This window comes from Mytilus galloprovincialis, chromosome 12 (genome assembly GCF_965363235.1).
Source record: "Mytilus galloprovincialis chromosome 12, xbMytGall1.hap1.1, whole genome shotgun sequence".
Taxonomy (NCBI): Eukaryota; Metazoa; Mollusca; class Bivalvia; order Mytilida; family Mytilidae; genus Mytilus; species Mytilus galloprovincialis.
In genome coordinates this window covers 34,708,116-34,734,657 of record NC_134849.1, presented here as the reverse complement: position 1 = coordinate 34,734,657, position 26,542 = coordinate 34,708,116, and the positions used below count along the sequence as shown (strand labels likewise).

Sequence of the window (26,542 nt, the reverse complement as noted above, 5' to 3'; positions counted from 1 at the left end):
TGCATCAATATACTTTTCTATTGAACCGTCTAAAATATATTATAAGCTTATATAACACATTCACCTTTTAAATAATTTCAATACATCAGTTTTATTTAAAATTAAAGATAATTCTTCTTCTGAACACCCCCCCCCCTTTTTTCTTCTTTTTTTTTATATGTTGTATCGAAAAGAAAGGATCTGAATCAGAATTTACATCTATTTTTATCTGTGATCATGTTTCATTGAACGCAGCTGTGTACCTAGTTGCATGGGGTTGATATAAATGACATGTTAATTGGAAGTTATGCAGTTACTGATAAGTTTCCTTGTCAGTTTTACTGGATAATTTAAGAGTGTTAAGGCCAATTCAGACTGGAGCGTTGTCAATGTGCACAACTTGTGTTTTTAAATTATAAAATTTCAATAGCAAGGTCAACATTCCAAAACTGAATGATTACCTTTGGAAGACAAAAGTTTAGTCGGAAGAATAGCCTGCTACAATATTGTACAGATGCTCGAAAAGCATCTTTAACTGTTGTTTTTGGGAGAGGAGTCGTCAAAATTATAAAAGAGGATGTGTCAAATTCAGAGGCGGATTTAGAGGGGACCAGGGAGCCCCCCGGGTTTCTGGGGGAAGTTTGGTTGATTATATAGGGAATCACTGAAGCATGACCAGAGCGGACCAGCCCCCCCCCCCCCTAATCTTAGGCAGTCAGTGTGCCCCCCACGTATAACATTTCTGGATCCGTTAGTTAAATTCCCTATTCTCATACTATATATTTTTCTTATCATGGAACTTAATGCATTAATTCCCAGGGGAAGGCTATAGGGATAGCTTGAATAGGTCTTTCAAGCTTCATTAATATATGAAAAGGGTGGGAAATTTAAAACGGCCAGGGTTATTTCTAATTAAGTGTCTGATGCTAGTAGTATTTATCGTGTTGCGGTTAAAACCACATTAAAATTTTGTAAATGTGTCAGATGTTTCCGGCATTATTTGTAAATTTGCACCCATTTGACATCAAAAAAAGACTGTAGGAATTTGCAAGTGTCGATAAGCTTTGTTTTAAAAATGTTTTAAGAGGGAATGGCAATGTAGCGCAAATCAGATCATTATATAGGTGTAGGTCTCCATTTTGGTATATAAATATTTGGAAATATACATAGACATGTATATCATGTTTAAACAAAAATATACATTAGAAAAGGGACAGGTTATAAGCAGATCCGGGTGGGTGGGGTTAGGGGGGGTGTCGACGGGGTCGCCCCCCCCCCCCCCCATTTCCTGAAGAAAAGGGTTGATTATATAGGAAATCACTGAAGCATGACTAAAGCGCCCTCCCCTTAAGGTCAGTCATTGCCCCAAACCCCTAATGAAAAGTTCTGGATCGCCACTGCAGGTATATGGAGTCTTAATGGCTGACATCCACCTCCAAATAAATGAACAAATTAAATTCAAGATTAAACGGCCTTTTGGGAATAACTTTTTTGAAATGCCTATTTATTTTGATATTTATAAACATCATACAATAATATTTCAATAAAATCTTACTCGCAATGGGGATTCCTTGAAAATAAAGAGAAATTGTCTTTCAAATGACAGCACGCAGAACATGTATCTATATACATGTATGTTACTGTACGGCTTCGTTATCGATCCGTAGCATACCACATCGTCTTGGTTACATGTATATGCATAATTGTGTAAATTATGTTTGCATTTTAACCCGTTTGGGTATTATGGTTTGCAAAAAGATTATCAGCTAATTAAACTACTTATTTTGGTTTTTTGGGCCGCTAATTTGGGCTTAAATTTTATTTAAAAATTACCAACTTGACTGCCAAAAAAAATCTAAAAATGTATATATTATAGTCCAGGCATGTTTCATATTAAAGAATTCCCATAATCAAGTTCTTATCAATATTAAAGTCAAACATCGAGTAAGAAAAGAGATGATACATGTTTAAGTATCGAGTTAACAAAGTAGGTTCACATTGTCGATCGGACTCAATCAACACTGATCGATGAAGCCACCAGAAGATTGATTTGACTCGTTCAACGAAAATGTTCGGGTGTCTATCTTGCTTGACACTGATTCCAATTTCTATGCGATAACCTTTGAAAGTCAATAAAATTCGAATAGGGATCAAGAAGTAGAATCCATGCACTAGATATTCGTCGGGAAATGTTAGTATATATATAGAGAGATCAAGAAAGGTCATCATACAAATATTTGAGGTAAACGGACAGAAAGTCACAGGACAAAAGTCACAAGACAGAAAGTGAAAATTTGATAGGACAAACTAAGTCACACATACAATCAGTCACGCCGTTGCCGAGGAGGCATTAATTTTTAACCTTGTCTGTTCGTACGTATACGTAAAAATGTACTAATCTTATCGGGGCCTTTTATAGCTGACTAGGCGGTATGGGCTTTGCTCATTGTTGAAGGTCGCATGATGACCTAAAGTTGTTAATGTCTGTGTCATTTTAGTCTCTTGTGGACAGTTGTCTCATTGGCAATCATACCACATCCTCTTTTTTATAAATACGTCCGTACGTTCAAAAAATGTATCCGTTCTTTAACTTTAGTTTGCCTTAACCAAATGTAAGAATCTCACACACAATGCTTATCACCACATAACACATATCAAGTTTGAATTTTGGTCTCAATAATTTTCACCGTTCCAGAGTTATGCCTTTTACAAATATGCAAAATTGCTGAATATTTCGTTTCCTGTCTCTAACTCAAATTTGCCTCAACCAAATGTTATGAAGTTTAAAAATGCTTACTGCCACAAAACTCACATCAGGAACACACTTTTAATGTTCTTGATTTATGAGCCTTTATAACGTCTTATGCAAGCGGGGGGATTATCTGCATATGGCCCATGCACACATTCCCTATTTAGTTTTTTTATTAAGTGTTTTCTTTTTCAAAGAAAACTAATCTCAGAACTAAATTGTGACTATTTTGCCAAGTGACTTTTTGTCCGTGTCTTTTTGTCTAGTGACTTTCTGTCCTACATATTTTAATGGTCAGTACTTGATAAGCTTGACTTTTACTTGATAAATAAATATATACGACGCTTGGAGCTCAATGCCATTAATCTGCGTTTTATCTGTTTTCTAGATTTATTCGAACAATACTTCTTTATCACTGGCTGACTACTGCCACCATTAATAAATCCAAACCTGACCTATATTCGACTCTACCAAACTCGATCGCCTTTTGATTCCTATACTTAACCATGCACATGCACGAGTACAAATGATCGCTACAAGACTCTATGAAAGATATCCACATAGATAGGAAGATGTGGTATGAGTGCCAATGAGACAACTCTGCATCCAAGTCACAATTTATAAAAGTAAACCATTATAGGTCAAGGTACGGTCTTCAACACGGGGCCTATGCTCACACCCAACAACAAGATATAAAGGTCGATAAAAAATTACTGGTGTAAAACCATTCAAACGGGAAAAACCAACGGTCCAGGTCTGATCTATATATATAAAAAAAAAAACGATAAACGAGAAACACTCTTTCGATCGAGGTATAATATATATCTGTTATTAGGGGCTGAAGGGTCCTGCCAGTCCATTCCATTATTCAAAATATTCATTTCATTATTTAAAATTGGCTATTTTTCAATGTTCACGCGTAATTCGTTAGTTTTCTGGTTTGAATTGTTTTACAATGTCTTATCGGGGCCTTAAATAGCTGACTATGCGGTATGGGCTTTGCTCATTGTTGAAGGCCGTACGGTGACCTACATTTGTTAATGTCTGTGTCATTTTGGTCTTTTGTGGATATTTTTCTCATTGGCAATCATACCACATCTTCTTTTTTTATATTTCCTCATTTTTTCCGCATGTTGTTGCATTTAGGTCCTCCGTAAACCCTCTTAAAGTCATTGTGAATCAAAATATAGCTATAGTGTCACAGTCAAATTTTTTTTATATTTATTTCACTATTCACCGCTTCGATTTGAATAATGAAACATAAACCATTTTATTATTCATCATTCATTTTTTAATATTGAATAGTGAATAGTGAACTATGAATAATGGACGTACTTCAGCGCGGTTCATATATGATATATGGGTAGGACCAAATTGAATACTAACTTTTTTGCAATCTTTATAATGTTCATGTCGTGTTTTTGATACTTTTCGTATTTCATCGAGCACCCATAATATTTCATAATTGAAGGATGGCTAAAATATAGAAATAAGAAATATATTGTTTATTTTCAAATACCACAAATATCTGCCAAAGACCAAACGACGGTAAATTAAACAAACAAGTTGATAGACGGCCTTCAACAATGAGCAAAAGCCATAAAATGTAATAAATTGTTAAACAATTCAAACGAAGATCACCAACAGCCTTCGGTATGTTATGATAAAATATGATAAGACAGAAAGCAAAAAATCAGGTCCCTGAAAATTTGATTTTACCCTGAACACAGACTTTAATTTTACATGTGACAGAATCACGTTGTTTTATACTTCGTGCTTAAGAAAATAGACACATGCATGGCCCAGAGGCGGATTTAGAGGTTTTTTTTTAAGTTGGCAGCCCCCCCCTCCCAATTTTTGGTAAAACAAAAATGGTTGGTCAAACAGGGAATTGCCGAGGCATGATTGCAGCGTACCCCTCTTCGGCAGTCAGTGATCCTCCCCCTTATGAACATTTCTAAATCCGCCACTGCATGCATGGCAAATCAGAAAATAAAAGTCAGGAATAAAAGACCAGTTTAAAAATCTTTGTTTTCTACTAACACTGTCTATATCTTAAAAAGAATATTTAAGATAATATCTTATTTGAAAACTATTTACTAGTAGGTTTGTTTGAAATTGGTGAGAGAAAACAATGTTGCAGGGAGAATAAAGATTTTCATTGAACTTTATATTTCACTCTAAGTCATAAGCCCTGATTTTACACATAATTTACAGTTTTATCTCAGCATGTTATCAGTAATCTGTTACATATATAAACTTTGTGGTCACACTTTCTCTATGGTTCACTAATTGTAACCAGATGTATGTTGACTAAGTAAACCTCAATGTTAAACTGTTTTTATCAGAAATTGTTTTGTATAATTGGTATGTCCCTGTCCTTCCACAGGTTTCATTGTATTTTCTGCTCTCTCTGGTCAAAAATATGATGATTTTGAAAAAAAATCTGGGACTATAAGACCCCGTTTACACTGACAAATAAGATCGATCTTATCGAACGCGGCCCTTGTCTTTTTAAGATCGATTCAAATAAAGATCGATTCAGTTTCGTTGCTAGTGTAAACAGGGTCTTATACTATTAGTATAATAGTCCAGATAACATTTATAATAAGAAAAAAATACAAGATTGATAATGAAAAAACGAATATTTATTTTCTATTCCTTGTATTTCTTAATCTAATTTAATTTAATAAAATGTATGGAAAAAAAAATCTAGATAAATTTCTCATTAACTTAATGACTTCCTATTTTTTAAAACTATTGTTGAAGTGAATTCAGGAAAAAACAAAGATGCACCATAAACAATTATTCCAGCATCGACAAAGGATCTGATATATATATATATATTTTCGTGCGTAAAAATTAACTCTTAAGTAGGCACGAGGTATGCATTGCCCTGCCTGTCTAGTTTGTTTAAATGATCAAACAAACTTTCAATTCCAAGTGTAATACGTAGCTGTAATTAATAGAAAACAAAAACTAACAGATCTTGGAAAAAGGGGGAGGGCTTAACAAAAATATTGTCCTTGATCTATGGATTCATTTTTTATTTATTTTAAATTTTAGATATTGATTGAACTTAAACATACTTTGGAGTAAAGTAGTTTTGAGATTTTAGCTACCATTTATTTTACTTAAACTGCGGAGTCCTTGGGACTTTTCTGCGTGACAATTTCTTTTTGGCTTACGGTAATTCATCTTCTTAAATATTTTGTTTTCTTGGGAAAAAAGTTCTCCCTTGATGTCTTTAGCAAAGGTTTTAGGTCCAAAGTTGCATTCAATTTTTCCTGATTATAATTTTGATAGACACCCTTGACCCTAAACAAGAAAATCTGGAATAGGTGCAAAATGAAGACTTGCTGACAAGAAACCTGTATTTGAAAGACAATCTACTGTAACATTTTTTGCAAGTGTCTGAACGGTTTATTCAATTTCATTTCATTTTGAATATTTTATAAGTTAGTATAAACTATACGAAGATTTCAATTGAACAATTTGTTTAACTTTAAAAATCATCAGAATTGATTAATCTATAAGTAAATTTGATAATTTCCAAGCTGGAAACGTTACAAGGTTTAAAGAAAATCCATAAAATAGGGTAACAAGAATTCTGATGATTTGTGACCATAACGAATCACCTTCACAATGTTATTCTATGAAACCCTACTATAGAAAATTCTAAAAGGTTCTATACGGAACTAGATACTAGCTTTTGATCATAAACAAGGTTCTATCCAAGTTTGGCAGAAATCAATGACAGTTTGAGAAGGTTATTATCATTTTTAAACCTTTTACCACAGAATGAATATTTGTGGAGGCCGCAACCAACTACGACGGAATGTAGGATGGCTATGTATCGCTTTTGCGACTAAAGTTGCAGGCTCGACAAAAAGGGAGAAATATTAAAAACAAGAAAAATATCTGAAAAAACTGAAGAAAATAAAACATAGTAAATTAACTAACATGCGATACAAAATTTCAAGAAATTCCATCAAGTAATATGGGAGAATATTACAGCACACACAACTATATAAATCGAGATATAAATGTTGAAAAATAAACTTTGAAGTCCAAAGAGAATTTGAGCAAACTGGATTTTATGACAATATGCACATGACTTTGTTTCATTTTAAGATAACAAATCCATATTTATTTAAGTACAAATGCAGTAACAGCAACACATGATTTTCAAAAACTTGAAAAACATGAACTTGTTTCAGCTACCTGTATTTACCTATCTGGTTAATTAGTATGATTGTTTTGATAAGCATTCCGTTTTGTTGTAATAACTACTTGCACCTTTTTTTTTTTGGCATTTCTAAAGATATCTTACATATGTCTTCCTATGTAAGTCAATAAAGGCATATTGCGAAATTCCATTTCTACAAAAACTGAGGTAAATATGTCATTTGATATATAACATGGTGTAGCTTTTGGTGTCATTTCAACGTCGCACACGCTCTTGTCAAAATCAATTTTATCAAAAGATAAACGAAAAATATTAATTACACCCCAAATGACTATTCCCCTTTCTCCCCCATAACAGTACAATGTATTTATCAATTTCTTCTTTTCCAGCCTTGCCCATTAATGCTTGACAATATCTGAACCTATGTCATTCTCTTTTTAAAAGTGTGTAATATCAACTTCTGATATCAAACTTTCACATAGAATCGATTCTAAATTGGCTAGATTTGATTTAGTCAGTTCTATACATAGAACAGTATTAAGAACTCTTTATCTTAAATGTAAATAAGTCTTATTAATAATAATATATACATATTGTGAAGCCAAGGTGGTCGAGTGGTATATATAAATATATAAATATATACAACTCGTCTAAACATCAACCTAACAATATATTAGATCTGTAACTTTGCGTTCGCAAATTTTTTGTTCTTCCCTCGCCGGGATTCGATTAAAACTGACGAGGAAAGGTAACACACGGCCGCTGAAAGCTTTATTATTGTGGAGCCCAGGTGGTCTTGTGGTCTAGCGTCCGGCTACAGTGCAGGCGATTTGGTGCCACGATATGTCAGTAGCATGGGTTCGAATCCCGGCGAACCCATGCTACTGAGATATCGTGGCACCAAATCGCCTGCACTGTAACCGGCGCGCTAGATCACACGAACACATGGGCTTCATAAAAATGAAGCTTTCGCTGGCCGGGTGTTACCTTTCTTCGCCAGTTTTAATCTAGCATCGTACAGTACATGCTATAAAAGGCATGAAGATGTTATTTTTACAGATCAGCTAAATTAGCTATATATATAGTGAAGGATCCTACAAATTAATGTAAGATACAGTCACAGAAATAATTATATTTACAAGTACGTCTGAACCAGTGACAATTTTACAACAGATGTATCTATCGGATCACCAGCAGTGATGGTGATACATGACTGTGTACATTCTGTATATACAACTCGTCTAAACATCAACCCAATAATGTAAGATCTGTAAATTTGCTTTCGCAATTGTTTTGTTCTTGTTATATATATATATAGGGCAGAACAAACAAAAAATGCGAGAGTAAATTTACAGATCTAACAGTTCTACCTATAACAGTTTAATACAGTTCTATCTAAAACTGGTTCTGACAGTTCTACTAAGAACAGTTTTTGGGGTAGAACTGTTCTAGGAGAGTTTACAACAGCTCTATGACAGATTATTCTGACAATTCTAACGAGAGATCAGAAGTTATATCCACTGTATGATTCCAAAAGAAGGTCCTGCATTTATTGTTCCCCTTCTTTTTTTTTTAAATCAGGTCGTCATTTTGAACCTTTTTTTTTTGAATGACTCAGAGGACATAAGAGAAAAAGGTAAGCACGTGTAACCTGCCCCAAACGTTAGATTGTGTTTACGATAGAAACAAAAAGAAAAAAAAAGCTGTTTACTTAATAAAACAGAATAAAAAGGGTGGGTTACGCCAACCTTGATATCCCTTTCCCAGTCTAGGCGTATCAGTGCATGTTCATAGATCTCCGTTGTAGAAAAACATCTTCCTATATCTATTTGAAATACATCCAATTTGGGGTCCTCATTGCGGTCTGCTTTTAAATCATTTCGATTTCTTTCAGAAACAAATAAAATACAGAATTGTGAAATATATAAAATTCAACTTTTGAACATGTTCAGTTCAATATAACTACATATGTACAGTCATTTTAAAAATGAATTATCTTAATTTACTTGTCATAGTGTTTCTGAAAAACTAATGCGCGCCAATGTAATTACGCAAACGTAAAAAAAACAAGGAGTAATTGTAACAGGATGCTGTTACGAAGTCTCCCAAACAAAGCTCCCATAACTCGCCTTTCCTATGGTACCATCCATTTACAAGTATTCAAACAGGAGGGGGTGGTGGTGAACAGCAGGGACTTTACCTACATTTCATTAGATTTGTTTTATCGTCCCATACAAGAATATATATGGTTTAGGGGTGGGGATCTCAATCATTTAAAAGTTGTGAGGTGGGGGTGACCCCATGGACTCTCCCTATATTTCATTTGATGTGCTTTATTCTTCCATTCAAGAATATATATGGTTTAGGGGTGGGGATCTTGACCGTTTACAAGTTTTCTATCAAGATGGGGGTGGGGTGACTCTCTAGGGACTTCCCTTTTATTTCATTTCATTTGTTTTATTGACCCCTACAATAATATAGATGGTTAAGGGATGGGGATCTGGACTGTTTACAAGATAATAGCACATTCTCAAATTGAACAGGGTGGGGATGAACCCAGGTACTTCCGTTTAATTTCATTTGATTTGTTTTATCCTCAAATTCAAGAATGTATATGGTTTAGGGGTGGGGATCTGGACCGTTTACAAGTTCTCAAACAAGAGGGGGTGGGGTGACTCCCTAGGGACTTCTCTTTTATTTCATTGCATTTGTTTTATTGTCCCCTACAATAATATAGATGGTTAAGGGATGGGGATCTGGGCCGTTTACTAGTTAATAGCACGTTCTCAAATTGAATGGGTTGGGGGTGACCCCCCATGACATTCCCATTAGTTTTATTTCATTTGTTTTATTGTCCCATTCAAGAATATATATGGTTTAGGGATGGGGATCTGAATGGTTTACAAAATAATAGCATATTCTCAAATTGAAAGGGGTGGGGGTGACCCCATGGACTTCCCTTTTCTTACATTTGATTTGTTTTATTGTCCTCTACAAGAATATATATGGTTTAGGGGTGGGGATCTGAACCGTTTAAAAGATAATAGCACATTCTCAAATTGAATGGGGTGGGAGTGACCCCCGGGACTTCCTATTAGTTTCATTTGATTTGTTTTATTGTCCCATTCAAGAATATATATGGTTTAGGGGTGGGTATCTGGGTCGTTTACAAGATAATAGCATATTCTCAAATTGAAGGGGGTGGGGATGACCCCCATGGGACTTGCCCTATGTTTTATGCAATTTGTTTTATTGTCCTTTGAGCATTTCTGACGACTGCATGTGTCTATCACTTATAGTTTTCAAGTAATATTCTTTTGAAAATTTTAGAAAATAAAATCCCATAGGATTCTATTGTAAACCCCTCCCTTCTTTCTGCCCCCCCCCCCAAAAAATACCCCTAAATAGACCCCAATGCACAAACGAACAATAAATTGCTTATCTAGACATATAAGTCTAACATTCTATGAAACCCTAAGTTAATCTGACAAGCGATTTGTAGAAACGCTGCGGACAAGTTCATTTTTAAAGTGGCGGAAGAAGAGGAAGACGGAGAAGAAGAAGAGGAAGAAGAAGAATAATAAAAATAATAAGAACTGAGCAAAAACAATAAGTCCCCAAACTTTGTTTGGGAGACTTAATAATCACAAAATGCGCGCAAATGAAATGCGTCCGCATAACTTTCACTTACGGAAAAGCGATTTATGTTGTACAAACGGGTATCATTATTTGCGAAAGAGTCGTTAGCAAAATACGACGACTGGGGAAAAAAATCCCGTTTACTTCGTGAATATTGTGAAATTTGCGCTAAAACAGCTTTTACTTTTTTTTAGTGTGCCCTTTTATACTAGTATGCGGCACATTTGGTTATTTTTTTAAGAATTATCCACCCATCTGTAAAACTGTGTTGAATATATTAAACGCTTTCCAATGTAATGGGAGATAACTTATTTTTAAAATAAATATTTTCCTCTGAAACAGATATGATTGTTGACAAAAAGAGTTACATCCCATCATAAATATTATCAAAAAAGTAATACGATAATTAAAAAATATCTGACAAAGTGCACTGTATAGAAGTAAATTTCGTATATATATGATTATTATAAATATCAAATGAAAGAAAAATGTCAAAATGTCAAAATATATTTAGTTTATAATAAGGGGGATAATCAAAACTGCTTGTTTCTAAAAATATATTCTATTTGTGTTGTTGATATGTACATATGTACTTCGATAAATACATGTTGTTTAAACTATTCATAACTGAATTATTCCTTATAAAAGACGATAAAAATCAATCAATGAAATTTAGCCATTATCCAAGCTCTTGTTATTTGTTGCGTTTTGTATTTTCTGTTACTGGGATAAAAGATAAACAGAACGTCCATGGAAATCTGACGAAGACCTTTACTTACTTGAAAATCTCTAAAGGTTTGGGGGATTTTCAAGATTTAAATATTGATTTACGTAAGTTGTAAATATTTTTTCAACGAAAGTTTCTTCTTCTTCTTCTTCTTCCTTTTGAACAATTATAATAAGCCCGATCGTAAAGTCGTCTTGTTTTCTTAATAACGTTTTCGCTCCATTTTATTTTGTACAACATGTATTCATATGACAGTAGTGAAGCCTTGTTGACCCTTAAGAAGAAGAGTTACTTCATCATTGAAATTAAACAAGAAACATAATATAAAAAAGAAGATGTGGTATGATTGCCAATGAGACAACTATCCATAAAAGACCAAAATGACACAGACATTAACAACTATAGGTCACCGTTCGGCCTTCAGCAATGAGCAAAGCCCATACCGCATAGTCAGCTACAAATGGCCCCGATAAAACAATGTAAAACACGTTACCAAAACTGGCATTAAATTTCAAATTTACCGAAAAAAAATTGATCCGTATAAACTTGTTATTTAATCTAAATTAAATTTCAGTTAAATCGTCTGATATTAGTAGTTTCGATAAAAAATAAACGTATACCAAAACTGGCATTAAATTTCAAATTTACCGAACAAAAATTGATCAGTATAAACTTGTTATTTAATCTAAATTAAATTTCAGTTAAATCGTCTGATATTAGTAGTTTTGATAAAAAATAAACGTATATTTAAACGAAAAATTTAACGGTGATAAACTAGATTTAAACCTTTTAAATAACAAATTTAAACTGCTATTATTTTTCAAATAAATAACAAGTTTAATAACCCATAAATCGGAATTAAACTTAAGAAAATTAGAAATTTAAAAAAATTATTAAACTTTCATAAACTACTAAAATAATTCTTCATAAATCAGACCTGAAATTCAAAACTAGAAATTTAATTTATGAATAAATTTTGTAAACGTATCATTTCATGCAGTGATGGCTACTTGAATTGGAAAATGCCATTCGCTGACATGATAAGTTAGAACATAATCAAAGGCTAGCCTTTTAAAATTAATTGATCACTTAACCATTCCAACAAACACATATTGTCAGCATTTAACAAATATCTTCCACCAGTAAAATTATGGCAATTGTTTCTTTCTCGATGTTAAATACACAAACTTGAAGTCGGCAATCAAAGCGAACGAGTAGTTAATTTCTTGCTATTAACGCAGTACATTAACACACAATTTGCAGCAGTTCAAAATATAACAAACCGTTTCTATAGCGTGTGTACTTTAAATGTGAATACCATGCAATACCAAACAGCTGGTTACCCATAAGAAAATGATTGATGGTTCGCTACTTTGTCGTTTTTAATATACATTTAAGAAATATTTTGGCATACATATTAATTCTATAACCCTTGCAGATAGTCAATATAATCAGTGTTCATAGATTTATTATGACTTGAATGTAAGCAACTATGGGTCGTATTCCTGGTACGGACTTCAATAATGAGTAAAACCCATAAGGTATAGCAAGCTAGAAAAGGTAACGACATGACAAAATGTTAAACAATTCAAAAGAGAAAACCAACGTTCCAATTTATTATTAAATAGTTAACGAAAACAGATCTGACAGAAAGCGAATTAATTGTCTACATATTTTGTAATCTTATTATCGATGAAGGACTAAAAAGACCTGGGTCAATCAACGTCTACTTGGCCTTGACTACTTTAAAAAAAAAAATTGTCAACGATCTAAGGTATAATCTGCAAAGCATAGATACAATTCCAAGATAGGCGAAAGATATCGGAGAAACATTCAAACTCATAAGTACAAACTCATATAAATGGACATACATAACAGTCCAATCAATGAGAGTCGCACATACGTCATGATGCAAAAAGCATACCTTTTTCTTTATTCTCTCATTACAAATGTTTATAATAAAATTGAGAAAGGAAATGGTGAATATGTCAAAGCGACAACCACCCGACCATAGAGCAAACAACAGCCGAAGGCAACCAATGGGTCTTCAATGTAGCGAGAATTCCCGCACCCGTAGGTGTCCTTCAGCTGGCCCCTAAAACATGCATAATAGTACAGTGATAATGGACGCCATACTAAACTCCGAATTATACACAAGAAACTAAAATTTAAAATCATACAAGACTAACAAAGGCCAGAGGCTCCTGACTTGGGACAGGCGCAAAATTGCGGCGGGGTTAAACATGTTTATGAGATCTCAACCCTCCCCCTATACCTCTAGCCAATGTAGAAAAGTAAAAGAATAACAATATTTATAAACATGTTTTCTTAAAATGTGTTTGAAGGAAAGTTGACACCGGAGATATATTTTCTACAAAATATGTTTCCATATAATTTCAAGCATTTCCATTCTCAATTTTATTCCTGTCGAAAAGTCCTATCCAAAAGACAAAATACGATAGGATTGGCTGCATTGTTGACTAAAATACCCCCGCACTAGAATGTTGGATACTGGTCGGACAATATTTTGATACATCTTAGGATTGAGCAATTACCATGAATGTGAAAATATATTACATATACCCTATATAGGAAATAGCGGTTGCTATCATAAGGCTTATTGTTAGTCGAATAGCATTTCAAAGATTGTGTGATGAACGAGTTCCCTTTTTATTTTCACTGTTTAGAAAGTTTAATGTGCACTTTATATATTTTGTTATCCCCATTTTAAATAGTATATATTACCCGTGTCTCCGAATGTAAATTGGAAAACGAATCTGGATTCTTTCCTAATGATTGGCTCCAATCTTTCTGGGTACAAATTTTACAACGTATTTTTCCACGGGAAAAGATACATATGACAACACCAGCTGAATTTATCATTACTAATATATTGTAATTAACTCCTACATTAAGTATAATCTGATACTCTGATAAAATTATACAATTTGCCGATAAGGTCAAAATTATCTGTTTCTTTAACGTTCAGATCATAAAATATAACTGCCCAAATTGACAGATCGTGGATAATTTTACCAGACTGGCAGATATGACATTCGACCTTTGGGAATTATCAAAAAGGACGTGCAAGTTTTTTACAATTATCTTATATCTTTCAATAGCAATAGAAGTCAATAAACAGCCGGAGGCCACTGTAACCATGTGACTTAGAAATCTAAAGACTTTGCAAGCAACGACAGATGACAATGTGTAGTTGTATCTTATAACAAAATTCTCAAAAGGCATACAAAACAAACATGCTGTTAAATCGATAGAGGCAAGCAAAATGATGAATACTCGAACGGAATATTTACAGATTATAGAGTTACACATTCACATGTGTTCAATTTGTCTCATTGGCATATTTAGGGTGCGTTTAAATATGTATTTTAGGTTAAAAATGAACAACCAAAGGTATCTTGGGGTAAGTTTTGTTGACAATTTGTGACATAAATGTGATCATTGTTGACCTTTCGTATCCATATCTTACACACGCTTTTAATTGATGCAAGGTGAATAGTAAATCAACCATCCTCACGCATAAGTAATCGGTATTGTTTCAAGTGATTCGATATTAACAATATAATGTTTAATTATTTTTCGAATAATCGCTGGAATATAGTATTGAAGGGATCGAGCATGCTATATTCTTTTTTGTTTGCCTTAGACTGAATTACTTTTTTAAAACAAATTTTCTACAAAATAAACTAAATTATGCTTATTTCAGTAAGATTAAGAAATTTCAACCATTGTCCTTATACCTTATAAATTTAAATGATATACCAGTTCAAATTATATTTGACATTAAACACAAACCTGAATATTCTTTGTTGTCTATGTACATGTACGTCTACAGATGATAAATAGTGTATCCCTATTTGATATATTGTTATAGTAGAAAGTTCTTATATACATTTACAACAATAAGCAATAAGATTGTTCATATTACGTCACGCCCTACAGATCGTGCATCCATTACATTATAGTATTTGAGAGTAACCAGTCAACTTGTAGTTTGAGAGCAAATGGGTATTTATCTCAGTCAGAATTTTTTGAAATTTAACACTTTTAGTTATAGGAAAAATATAGATTTATTTTTTTATTGTCATCTGGGTTTGAACAAAACATGTTTTCATCAAATTCGGGATCACAATATTTTTTTGGAAAACCATAACCCACCCTTTGTGTTCTGCAAAATGTTAGGTATTTATTTTCGTTCATCCTATTTTATTAGAACATTTTTTTTCCAAATAATTCATTTTGATAACAGTAGCTAAAAGGGTACTTTCGTGTTATGTATTTCGGGTACAAATGACTCTATTATATTTCGTTTGTTAAATAACATATTTTTGGGGCACAATCTTTTTTTTTTCTGTAAAAACAACAGTATTATTTATATCTGTTGTTTTGTTCACATATCGTTGTCAATATTATGGAATTGTATGCGACTGTCATACAGGTGAGAAGTTGAGCTAGCTATAAAACCAAATTTAATCCACAGTTTTCTTCATGAGAACATGATTGTACAAAGTCAAGAATATGACATTTGTTTGATGTGTTTCAGCTTTAGATTTTGCCATTTGATTAGTAACTTTCCTGTTTGAATTTTCCGTCAGAGTTTAGTATTTTGGGGATTTCACTCTTTTATACATGTATATTGTTATAAAGTAAGTATAAAAATGAACTTGGTTTCTATAGAGCAGAATTTTAAAAACGACTTGAAATTTTCCTACACAGTAAAAATGAAATCTCAATATTTTTAAGGTTTAGACATTACTAAGTAGTTAAGCATGTGTTTCCATATGTCGACTTTTCGACTTGCACTATATTTCTTTCGTCAGTAAAATGTAAAGATGTGGGAAATCTCTAAATTTTGCATGTATATGGAGTAGATCAGATCTTACTCATATGTAGAAAATTACAAAATGATGTCACTTCAACGTCATAGTTCATTCTTTTCACGAAACATGTGTTTTACGAAGTTCACATATTAGTGAATCATTAAATAGGGTTGATAACTATCAGCACTATTTACAACATTCACGTCATAACAAACATATGTAATAGGTATCAAGTTTCTATGAAAACAACGTTCTGTTACACTACTCAAAAATTCAAACTGACATTGGATGGACAGACGGACAAATGAACAGACGGATATATTAACAGTCAACAGATGAACAACAAACCTTGAGTCATAATATCATACTACTATAGGAAGCAAACAGAACTGCTATCGCAGACGTTCCCTAAATAGATTATTTAAAGGTGGTTGTGGACTGTATACTAGTACTACAATTCAAAAGTTTCGGTGTTGAAGATGTATTAATCACAAGGAACGCGATGATAATGATTTCGCATGCCAGACGCGAGTCAAAATCTTATTTTAGTATATACTATCCCATTGTTTGAACACTGTTGAAAACGATTGACATTAATACAACGTGAGAATTACTGTCAGGTACGTTTATATTTATTTTCCAGTAAAACTTGGCCGAAGAAAACAGTTTTATTTCTTTTTCATAATGTAACTTTTCCTGCACCAATAGGCTTTGCCTATTTCTATCTAGCAAACATTTCATAAAAGTTTTATTGTGAACTGTATTTGACCATTACAAACGATATGAAAAGTAGAAGGGAGTCGATAGATACCAAAGTGAATTTCCCGAGAGTCTCTAGAAATAATTTTCAATAAAAAAAATCAAATCTTAAACTTGTTTCTAAATTTAAAGCTATGCAGCTTGCCATATCTAACCTCTTGCTCATATCTTTTGCATGTGCTGATGAAGTCTCGTTGTTCTTTTATTTTGGTCTTGTCAAGGATTGTTTTACATCTCTCTGGTATTTCACAAAGAACTAACACGACGGGTTCTGTATACGGTGCAGGAAATGCTTACCCTTCCGGAGCACCTGATTTCACTCCCAGTTTTTAGTGGAGTTCGTGTTGTTTCTTATTTATTATTCATAACTGTTGATGTAAATGTCCTTTGGTTTTGTGAGTCTTTGTTTACTCCTTGGTTTTGATTGTTATTGTGTTCTTTACCCCAGATAATTGACATCTACAATTACACACCACTGGGAACAAAGCTTTAAGCACAAACTTCTGTCGTCATTTCTCCGTAGATTCCTTACCCTTAACTGGAAAGAGTTTATTCGCACGGTTTTTATCGTTCTTAATTACACATCAACCAATACGTGAGTTAAGCGTCTGTATCATGTAATCATCTATGTCACGAGACACATAATGATGGATGCTATTTTCAAAAGGCTTTCATTTTGAATTGATGAAGCCAAACACATTGAATACTTCATGCATTTTTTTAATTTTGTTTGAGAAAATCCTATTTGAACTTTTGTTGGTTTTACATTTGAATGCCTGTCGTTTGATGAGAGCCAAAAACCAATCATATATTGCGTAATGTTGATTACGTCATATGACTTATCGATTTTCAGAAGTAAAAGGACGGTCGTAAATATGTGGCCCATGATCTCTGTACCCGTTCCTGAGAACAACATGCTGACATCAACAAAGATCATCCCGATTGTTTTTGTTTTGAAATTATTCAGATATCGTTACAATTCTTAAATAATGTAAATTCGCATCATTCGGCGATCTTGTCAAACAGTTTCAACACATGAAATTTAAAGTAGTCTTATTTTCTTACGAATGTTTATAAAACAGAGTTGAAATATTAAATCAACAGTTTTTAAAGTCATTTGGGACCTTAATTAAAATCGTTAGTATTTCTTGTTAATTCATACAAATGCAGTTTTTGTCGTGATTTTCATTTAAATAAATCAATTAAAAATGGGTTGCGTTGGTCATTTGGTGTTTCAAGCTGCAGAAAATGAATATTTCAGGTTTTAAAAAGTTGATTCATTAGTTGTGTTGTGCTAAATGCCTAAAGCAGATTTTAAAAAGTTTCTTCCATAGGCGGATCCAGGGGGGCCTTGGGGTCCCGGGCACCCTCTTTTGTGGGAAAAATTTGGTTGATTATATAGGGAATCATTGAAACATGACTGAAGCGCCCCCCCCCCCCTTTAGGAAAAGTTCTGGATTCGCCACTGTCATCTATTACTTTCGTAGTGCTAAATCCCTAACATACCTTTCCTAACCAGCTCATGATCTGTTGTAAGGTTTTCATATGGAAAGGAAAACTATTGGAATATTGGGAACGAATGAACGTCCGATATAATTATATTTGATTTATACATTACTTAATCGTTCATTTAACTTTTATATTCTAGATATTACGTATTTCAAATATTATTATTGATAGACGACCAATCACAATTCAGATTTGATTATCTCCCGTTTAACATACCGATAGAAACCATTGAAAAATTGGCGGGAATGATTCCCTTAGAGTGCTTATTGATCCTTTATCGTTCTCGAAAAGAGGAGATTTAGGAAAAATACGTACTTTTCTATTTTCGTAGTAATATCAAAACTCTAGACTTTTCGACGCTTAATGAATACTAGTTAAAAGATTTTAATTTTAAATTTTACTTAATCATGTAAATTGTTTTGATTATGGGTTAGATGAAGATAAAAATCAGCGGCTAGCTTACCAAATTATTAACCGAGTCTTTTTGGTAAGTTTTTATTCTAATATTACGCATAATCAATTAACAAATTGACTACATCGACTCATTAAACAGAGCGGTTTGAATAACACTGGGAATTGAAGATACAGATCTTAGGTTTTAAAAAAATCAAAGTTTGTGAAAAAGACACTTATTCTTATATCAAATACACCAATGATGACATTATTAAACTCCTATATTCTTCTCTTGATCAACATAACTTGTTTTTATTGGATGATTTGTTTGTATACTCATATGAGCAGAACTAATAGGAAACCTCCTAAAAGTTTTAAGAAAACATACTTTTTCAAGGTTCTTTAATTTCATTTTAAGATATATTGATGATGCCAAGTCACTCAAATAACCAACATTACATGGTATGTTTGGACACAAAATATTTCAGTGAACATACGATAAAGGGAACTATTGAACCAAGAAGATCCGATTGATATCTTAATATGTTTTCCAATGTTGACATAAATAGACAACTTCAAATTAGACTAAATGACGAACGTGATGATTTTAACTTTCCAGTAACTCAGCACTATACCCTTTACCCAAATCGTATGGCGTTTACATATACCAATCAATGCGTACAACTCGTCCTTGTTAGGGACGACATCAAAAGTTCAATGAAGGATAAAAAACTTAATTATATATAGTTTTTTACTGACCCCCTACCCCCCTCTTAACTTAATTTGGGAAAAATTGATTGACCAATAAGGATATATGTAAAATCGATGTCAATTTATACAAAACTTGCAGGAATTTGACCCCCACCCCCAAACTATTTGAATTAAGTTTTTTATCCTTCATTGATTTTTTGATGTTTTCCCTTATCATTATATGGTATTCAGATGTTTGTCAACGACACAAAAGCCACTCCAATATAATTTTAAAGAAGAGCGACTGATATCAATAATAATGAGTATTCGCTTATCAAAACAGCTTTCTATTTCTGATTTTTGGAATTTTTATAAACAGTTAACTATAAATACGATACTTCATGACAACACAGAAGTGCTAACTAATGTGCTTCAAAGATATGAACGAAGTCAATTGTGCAAAAATTATTAATGAAACTTATTTTAAAATCCTTAAAAAATTATTTGTTATGCAATATTTCTGCAATCAAAACTTTCACATAATCGATTTTTTTTCAGCTGAGTAAATGTTAAAAAAATATGCACCATCTGGATACCTGTGAAAATTTATACGTTTTGAAAAATGTTTACATGCAACAAAATCATTTTATATCAAATGATATTTTTCTTTATTTCAATACAACAATTTCACAATCTCGTTTGTTGAGGAACATCATTGTCTCAATATGTTACAGAGTTTTATTGTGTTGTCACTTTTGTTCGTCGTAACTTTTTCCTTGAAATTAGAAGACGGAAAAGGTAAGATCATTTAATTTTTTTATCATACGATAAGAAAGTATATCATATGAGAAACATCACTGGGTCATTATATTATTAGTTTACATTTCACAAATGTGTTTTAATTACAGTTTTATCATGGAATGTAACAAGACGATGAATAAAAATACCAATTTGAGAAATTAAATTAAGTGATACAAAAGTAAACAATATGATATCAAATAACATTAAATACTTTTGTTTCGCCATTTTTAGTCCTGAGTATCGATTTATCTTGAACAGGCAACATCAATGAACTGCAGTCATTTAAAACTGTCTGTTCTATTCCTTCATGTTAAAATCCAGCTGGTGTAACTGCTTTTGTACGACTTTGCCCCCGTAGAGCTAAAGAAAAACAGTACATTAACGGGTGTTACACGGACTCTTTTTAGACGATACACGGACTCTTTTTAGTTGTGACACGGACACTTTTTATGAATAGAATCACTCGTGCATGATCAGTGAGTTCATGGGCATTTAACTTTCAATTAGATTTAAACCTTTTGGTTCACTGACTTATTTCCTGTCTTTTTATTGAACAAAATATTTACGTTAGCATCAATATCTTTTTTTAAACATTTCCTGTTAAATACTATTCACATCAGTACACTAAGGGATTAGACATTTAACTTCAATAGTGGGGGGGGGGGGGGGGGGATGGTTTTCTCCTAAAATAGATATTTTGATCTCAAATGTTATGAGAAAAAAATTATTATGGTCAAGCAGATGACAAATTAATGATTTTTGAATGATTCCTGATTTTCCAAATACCGTTAATAGTTCTCATCGGCGGATCCAGGGGGCGGGTGTTGGAACCCCTTTTTTTGTTGGGCCGATCAATGCATTTGAATGGGGACATATAGTTGGAAACCCCCTTTTTAAAATGACTGGATCCGCCCCTGTTGCTATTTTAAACAAAAACATTTGGGTGATGGCGTTGAATAGAAAATAGTTAATATACTCAAAAAAGAACATACCGCCCCCTTTATGAAGCAAAATATTCGGTCAATAATTGTTTTCTTCAATATATGGACATGAATAGTATTTTGGACAATGCTGAAAGTAAAGAAAGGAGGATACTGACGTGAACATTTTAAATAAAAATAAGACAGGAAATAAGTAAATAAAAATCAAATCTAATATCAAAAGATAAAATCCCTATCAACTCACCAATGCACGATTGATCCTATAAACAAAAAGTGTTCATGTAATACACGTCCAAATAAGCAGCAAATCTAGAAGAAAATCATTCAACTTATGTCATCAATTTTGGGCGGTAAGCTGCGATTGGATCATATAGTAACACGTGTTTAATCCCGATCAACACTTGCAGATCTAGAGACGAGCATGAATTTAAAATAAAATCAAAGTATATTCCTGAATATATATAATATTAAGACAAAATCCATTTTTTTCATAAATATTTCATTCACTAATGAAGAAGAAATTCATTCTCTTGATACCTTTATATTGTTATCGAATTAATATCAGTGGCGGATCCATGTCTAAATCCAGAACAAAACAGGGGGTCCAACTTTATATCCCCATCTAAATGCATTGATCTTCAAAAAAGGGTTGTTCCAACTCCCGGGACCCCCACCACTGCATATTAAACTCATGTATTTGGCAACAAACGCGCGATTTTTACGATTTTTTTATGGGGGAATGGGAGGATTGAATGGCTCATCCTGCATTTTTTCATCAAAAATAAAGATCACAGCCTTGTGTATTTTAAAATGAATTAGCCCCCTCCCCCTCCCCGCTTTCCGTTTTATTCATAAAAATCAAACGTTATCTTATTTACCACTAAAATATACCTTAATATATTACTTTTTTACGAAGTTGCATTTTAAAAAGTCTTAAATGTGTACCACATTTATCTTTTACTTGAAATGGTTCTTTTTTTTTATCAAATTATTAGATTCCTGATTTTTTTTCTTGAAAAAAAATCTCGGTTGAAGGGAAATAAAAAAAAAATGTGTTTGTACTATAACTTACATTTACTGCTTCATGGCTATCCAAATTTCTCAAATGTTTAGTCTTGCTTAAAGTATTATTACTTGAAACGTCGTACAAGTCAGATAAAAACAAAAGTAACAAAAGAAACAGGCCAGTTACAACCCGCCGAAAAGTTTTTCTGCACTTGTAGTGTGGTCAAGGACCTTGACATGACTACTCGTGCAGAAAAACTATCCGGCAACGGTTGTTACCGGCCTGTTTCTTTGTTACCTTTGTATTTTATCTAATACTTACTACATAAGTTCAAAGACTTGTATTTTTGACATTTGTTTATTTCAATATTTGTCTTAAGGAAATAAAAGCATGACCAATTTGGCTTTTGGAAAGAAGTAATGAAATCTTTCTATTCATAAACATCGAAAGTTAATTGTTTTTTGTCTTTGTACCAAAGACAGGTAATGATATAATATGAATGTGTCAGAAAGGTCAGGATGGTATGATTACTTGTATGAGGTGTATTACGTATTCTTAGAATATATCAAAGTGCTCTCGTCCAATAAAATTGTAGGTTTCGGTGTTTCTTAATTGTGAAGAATAAATGAAATTATGTCCTTACTATAGGATTACCCTTTGGTTTACGCCTTTTTACAGCTCACACCAAATAGTTTATATGAATGAGTTACAAATGCCCCAAAGCACATTTATCAGCTTTAAAGAATTTGTGATAAATTCTGACTAAAAGTTAAATTTTGAAACAATTAAACAATTAAATTAAATTAATATGAAGTTTTAAATAACGTTATTTGAGAAAATTAAAAGAAAACTTCAAATTAATACTTATACAAAACATTTTTTTTTAAACAATGCAAGACAAAAAAAATATATTAATCTTTTTAGCTAAATATACTATTTTAAAATCTCAGCTTATTTGAAAAAAGAAATCAGCTAAACTTTGAATATAATTCAAGAGCATTGGATTCTAATAGTTTCCTGACAAAAAAAGTAGTAACTGCAGTAGCGGATCCAATTTGTTTTATAAAAGGGGGAGGTGCGCTCATTACAAAATAAGGGTGACCCGCTCCATTTATGCTTCAGTGAATCACTAAATTATCAACCAAAAATTTCAAATAAAAAGGGGCGGTGTCTTACTTCCTTAAATCTTATGCAAAGGATTGTTCTAGAAAGGACTTTAAAACAAAATTTAGTTGTAATTCAAATTTTGAATTTAATAATTAAAACTGTACATAAAACAAAAAAATAACTCCTCGCTAAAATTGTATATGATTTACATTCAACAGGCTATTATTTGAACTTGCAAGAAAAGTTTCTTGATTGTAAGGATGACAAACAGGCTATTATTTGAACTTGGAATTATTTTTAATTATGAAATTTGCACAATTTCTTGTGCTTGAAATTTTTAATGACTTCCATGTTTATTTGGTATTAAAATATTTTGAGCGGTTCATAACACTTTCTATACAATGTATTTCGTATAGATAGTGTTGTGCGCGGCACAGTACATTCTATTGAAAATGTTCTATCTTATTTGTAGTAGAAATTGCTGTGCGCAGCACAAAACGTTAAAGCACAGAATAAACATGGAATTTATTAAAAATTCAATAACAAGAAATTATGCAAATTCTATAATTAAAAATAATTCCAAGTTCAAATAATAGCCTGTTTGTCATCCTTACAATCAAGAAACTTTTCTTGCAAGTTCATTGTACTGTTGTGTCATCTAATGTCTAAATCACAATCTTTAAAATTTTCCAAAATTAAAAGAAAATCCTTACATCACTAAAACTTATCCATAAATGAAATAGCTAATAAAGGAAGTCATGCATTAAATGCAAACATTGCACTGATAATGGAACTAATTTTCAAATGGAACCAATCAAAAGATCATTTTATCCTTGAGCACTTTACTATATTCTAAGTTTGTAAGAGAAGGATAATCCCTTTTTTCATGATAAGTACTCGCTATCGCTCGTACTTAACCATGCAGAAAGGGATTATCATTATCTTACATATACTTATTTGCAATTGGACGGGTAATTGAAGTAACGTTAGGTGATATTAACTTTTGTAGATTAAAAAAGGTTAACTAAAATGATTAAAAATATCTTATAGGTGCAACAGGTCAATAATAGGTTTAAATATGAAGGAAAATAAATATTGACAACAATTTAAATTGAACAGTTACATTGATAATACGAATCTGATTTGGATTGATTAAGAATGTTCCGACACGGCATATGGATGGCACGCAAAAATGACTTAATTTAAAACACATTATCAAATATTGTAATTTCAGGTTTGAGAACATATCGAGAATCAGAAGAGAAGACCAGAGTTGGTGACATTTTACACGAATTACAAGGTAAAGTTACCGTTTTCGGTTCCTTTTGTATAGTCATAGCTAGTTGTACATCTTTCAAGAAATCCTCTAATGCTAGTTCAAATGTGAAACTATTGTACAACTTTTGCATCACGGATTTTATCGAAGGCTGAACAACATTGCTTTAGATTTTTTTCTTAAATGATCCACTGCTTATCAGAGAGGAGGAAGCTACTAAAGAGATATTTCAAGATGAATATCACTTTTCAACAATATTTCAACATAACACATGCAAAAAATCCTTTGCTATACAAATATAACAATATTCTTTTTAAAAATTAATCTTTATTTTTGAACATTTATACGGATGTTTTATCTTCTGTCTTAAAACGAGTAAGAGACTTTTATTTTATGTTATTATTTTCGCTTAATTGATCCATCATGACATGCATGTAATAAGTTCAGAGGTGGGGGTGTATTTCTTCAATTTTGAGTTCCAAGTCGGAAGTATGACAGTTGTTTTCAATTCGTATGATGTGTTTGAGCTTTAAATTTTTCCATCTGATATCTAAGGCTTGCGTTTAAGATTGCTTCATTAATATATTACACTAAGTGTGTCATATAATAAAAAAAGCTATTCTTTAAACAAATTTATCACAAATATCATTCCATGAACGGAGGTTGCTTAAACTCAATTACAAAGTATTAAATAAAAAAAACATTCAAAATATTTAAATTTAGTTTCCAACATTTTAATTAAAACAAAATAAACGCTATAATTTGATTTCTTACAGAAACACCATAACTACTTTTATTTATAGGAATATGTTTGCATGACAATGAAGACAGAGACGTTGCACAACTGAAGAAAGATACACAAGCTATACTCAAAAGTAAGTATATGATAATTTTACATGTGTATTTGATTCATTTTTTTTACTTTTAAAATATCTTGTCGAAAGCGCCAAGTTAAAAGATTTTGAAAATGAGAAAGGATCAATAAAATAAAATTTGAGCTTACCATCAAAATATAGGCAATATAATGACAAACATTAACACATGGCATTTAAAGGAAAACATGCAGTCTTTCTGAATAGACTGATACCGACAACAAATGTACATTAAATCAACCGAAGAACGGCAGCGATGGTAGCCCCATAAGCGCAGGCTAAAACTCTTTACCGCTAATGAAAAAATTAAAACCAGAGCAGCACAACCAATGTATTATTGGACTAGGTACTAATGACCCCCTGCAGCACATGAGTTTGGTCCGGTTTGTGGTAAGTTTTGTGTTAATCAGTCGTTAATACCGAACTCTTCAAACCAGAGTTTACAAAAACTATGGACAGGGTTTCCGCTGGCGGTCGCCATTTTCGCCATTTTCGAAAAAATAATAATTGTGGCGATAAAAATTCGTCATTTGCGAAAGAATTTGGCGAAAGAAATATATAAACCGATTTATTTTCCTCCATCTTGTTTATTTACTTTTTTCGAGTTTCTCGGACTTTACCCGATCAGACAATACTCGGAATTCACCTTGACCTCATTAAGATTTAGACAGAAATCAATTATCAGCTGATTGCATTTTATAGCTATCGACAACAAAGGACTAATTAATAAAGGTGTTGATTGAATTGTTTCACAAAATGATATGGTCAAATGGCTTCCGCTATAAATGTCACATACAGAATTTATTTACATCTTTGCGACGCACGTGTTTGAAGCAAACTTTTGACATTTCTCCCTTTAAAGATAGTTTTGAAAAGAAAGCTGTTGTTGTGACGAAAATTGTTCAAAAGCAAGAAAAATCTCCGATTTAAAACTTTAATTCTTTTATCCTTTGACTTTAATAAAGTCGTTTGAGTGACACATGCACGTGTTTCAAGCATAGTTGTACGTCTCAACTTTTTCATTTACGATGGTCAAGAAAAGAAAACTGTCGTTATGAAAAAAT

The 26,542-nt window shown here is 32.5% G+C and overlaps 1 protein-coding gene across 3 annotated transcripts in view; it reads left to right on the top strand.

Annotated features, from left to right (window-relative positions):
* The window catches only part of LOC143055630 (fibrinogen-like protein A), an 88,085-nt gene that overhangs the window by 54,528 nt on the left and 7,015 nt on the right, over positions 1 to 26,542 (top strand). For 2 of the 3 annotated variants that reach the window (XM_076228798.1, XM_076228797.1), the window contains exons 1-3: positions 20,184 to 20,273; positions 24,565 to 24,630; positions 25,410 to 25,481. The exons of the other annotated variant lie outside the window; for it this stretch is intronic. In XM_076228798.1, the coding sequence (XP_076084913.1) occupies positions 20,201 to 20,273; positions 24,565 to 24,630; positions 25,410 to 25,481 (211 nt within the window). In that variant the 5' untranslated portion in view covers positions 20,184 to 20,200. Of the gene's footprint in view, positions 1 to 20,183; positions 20,274 to 24,564; positions 24,631 to 25,409; positions 25,482 to 26,542 lie in introns of those variants that run through there. 3 annotated transcript variants of the gene reach the window in all.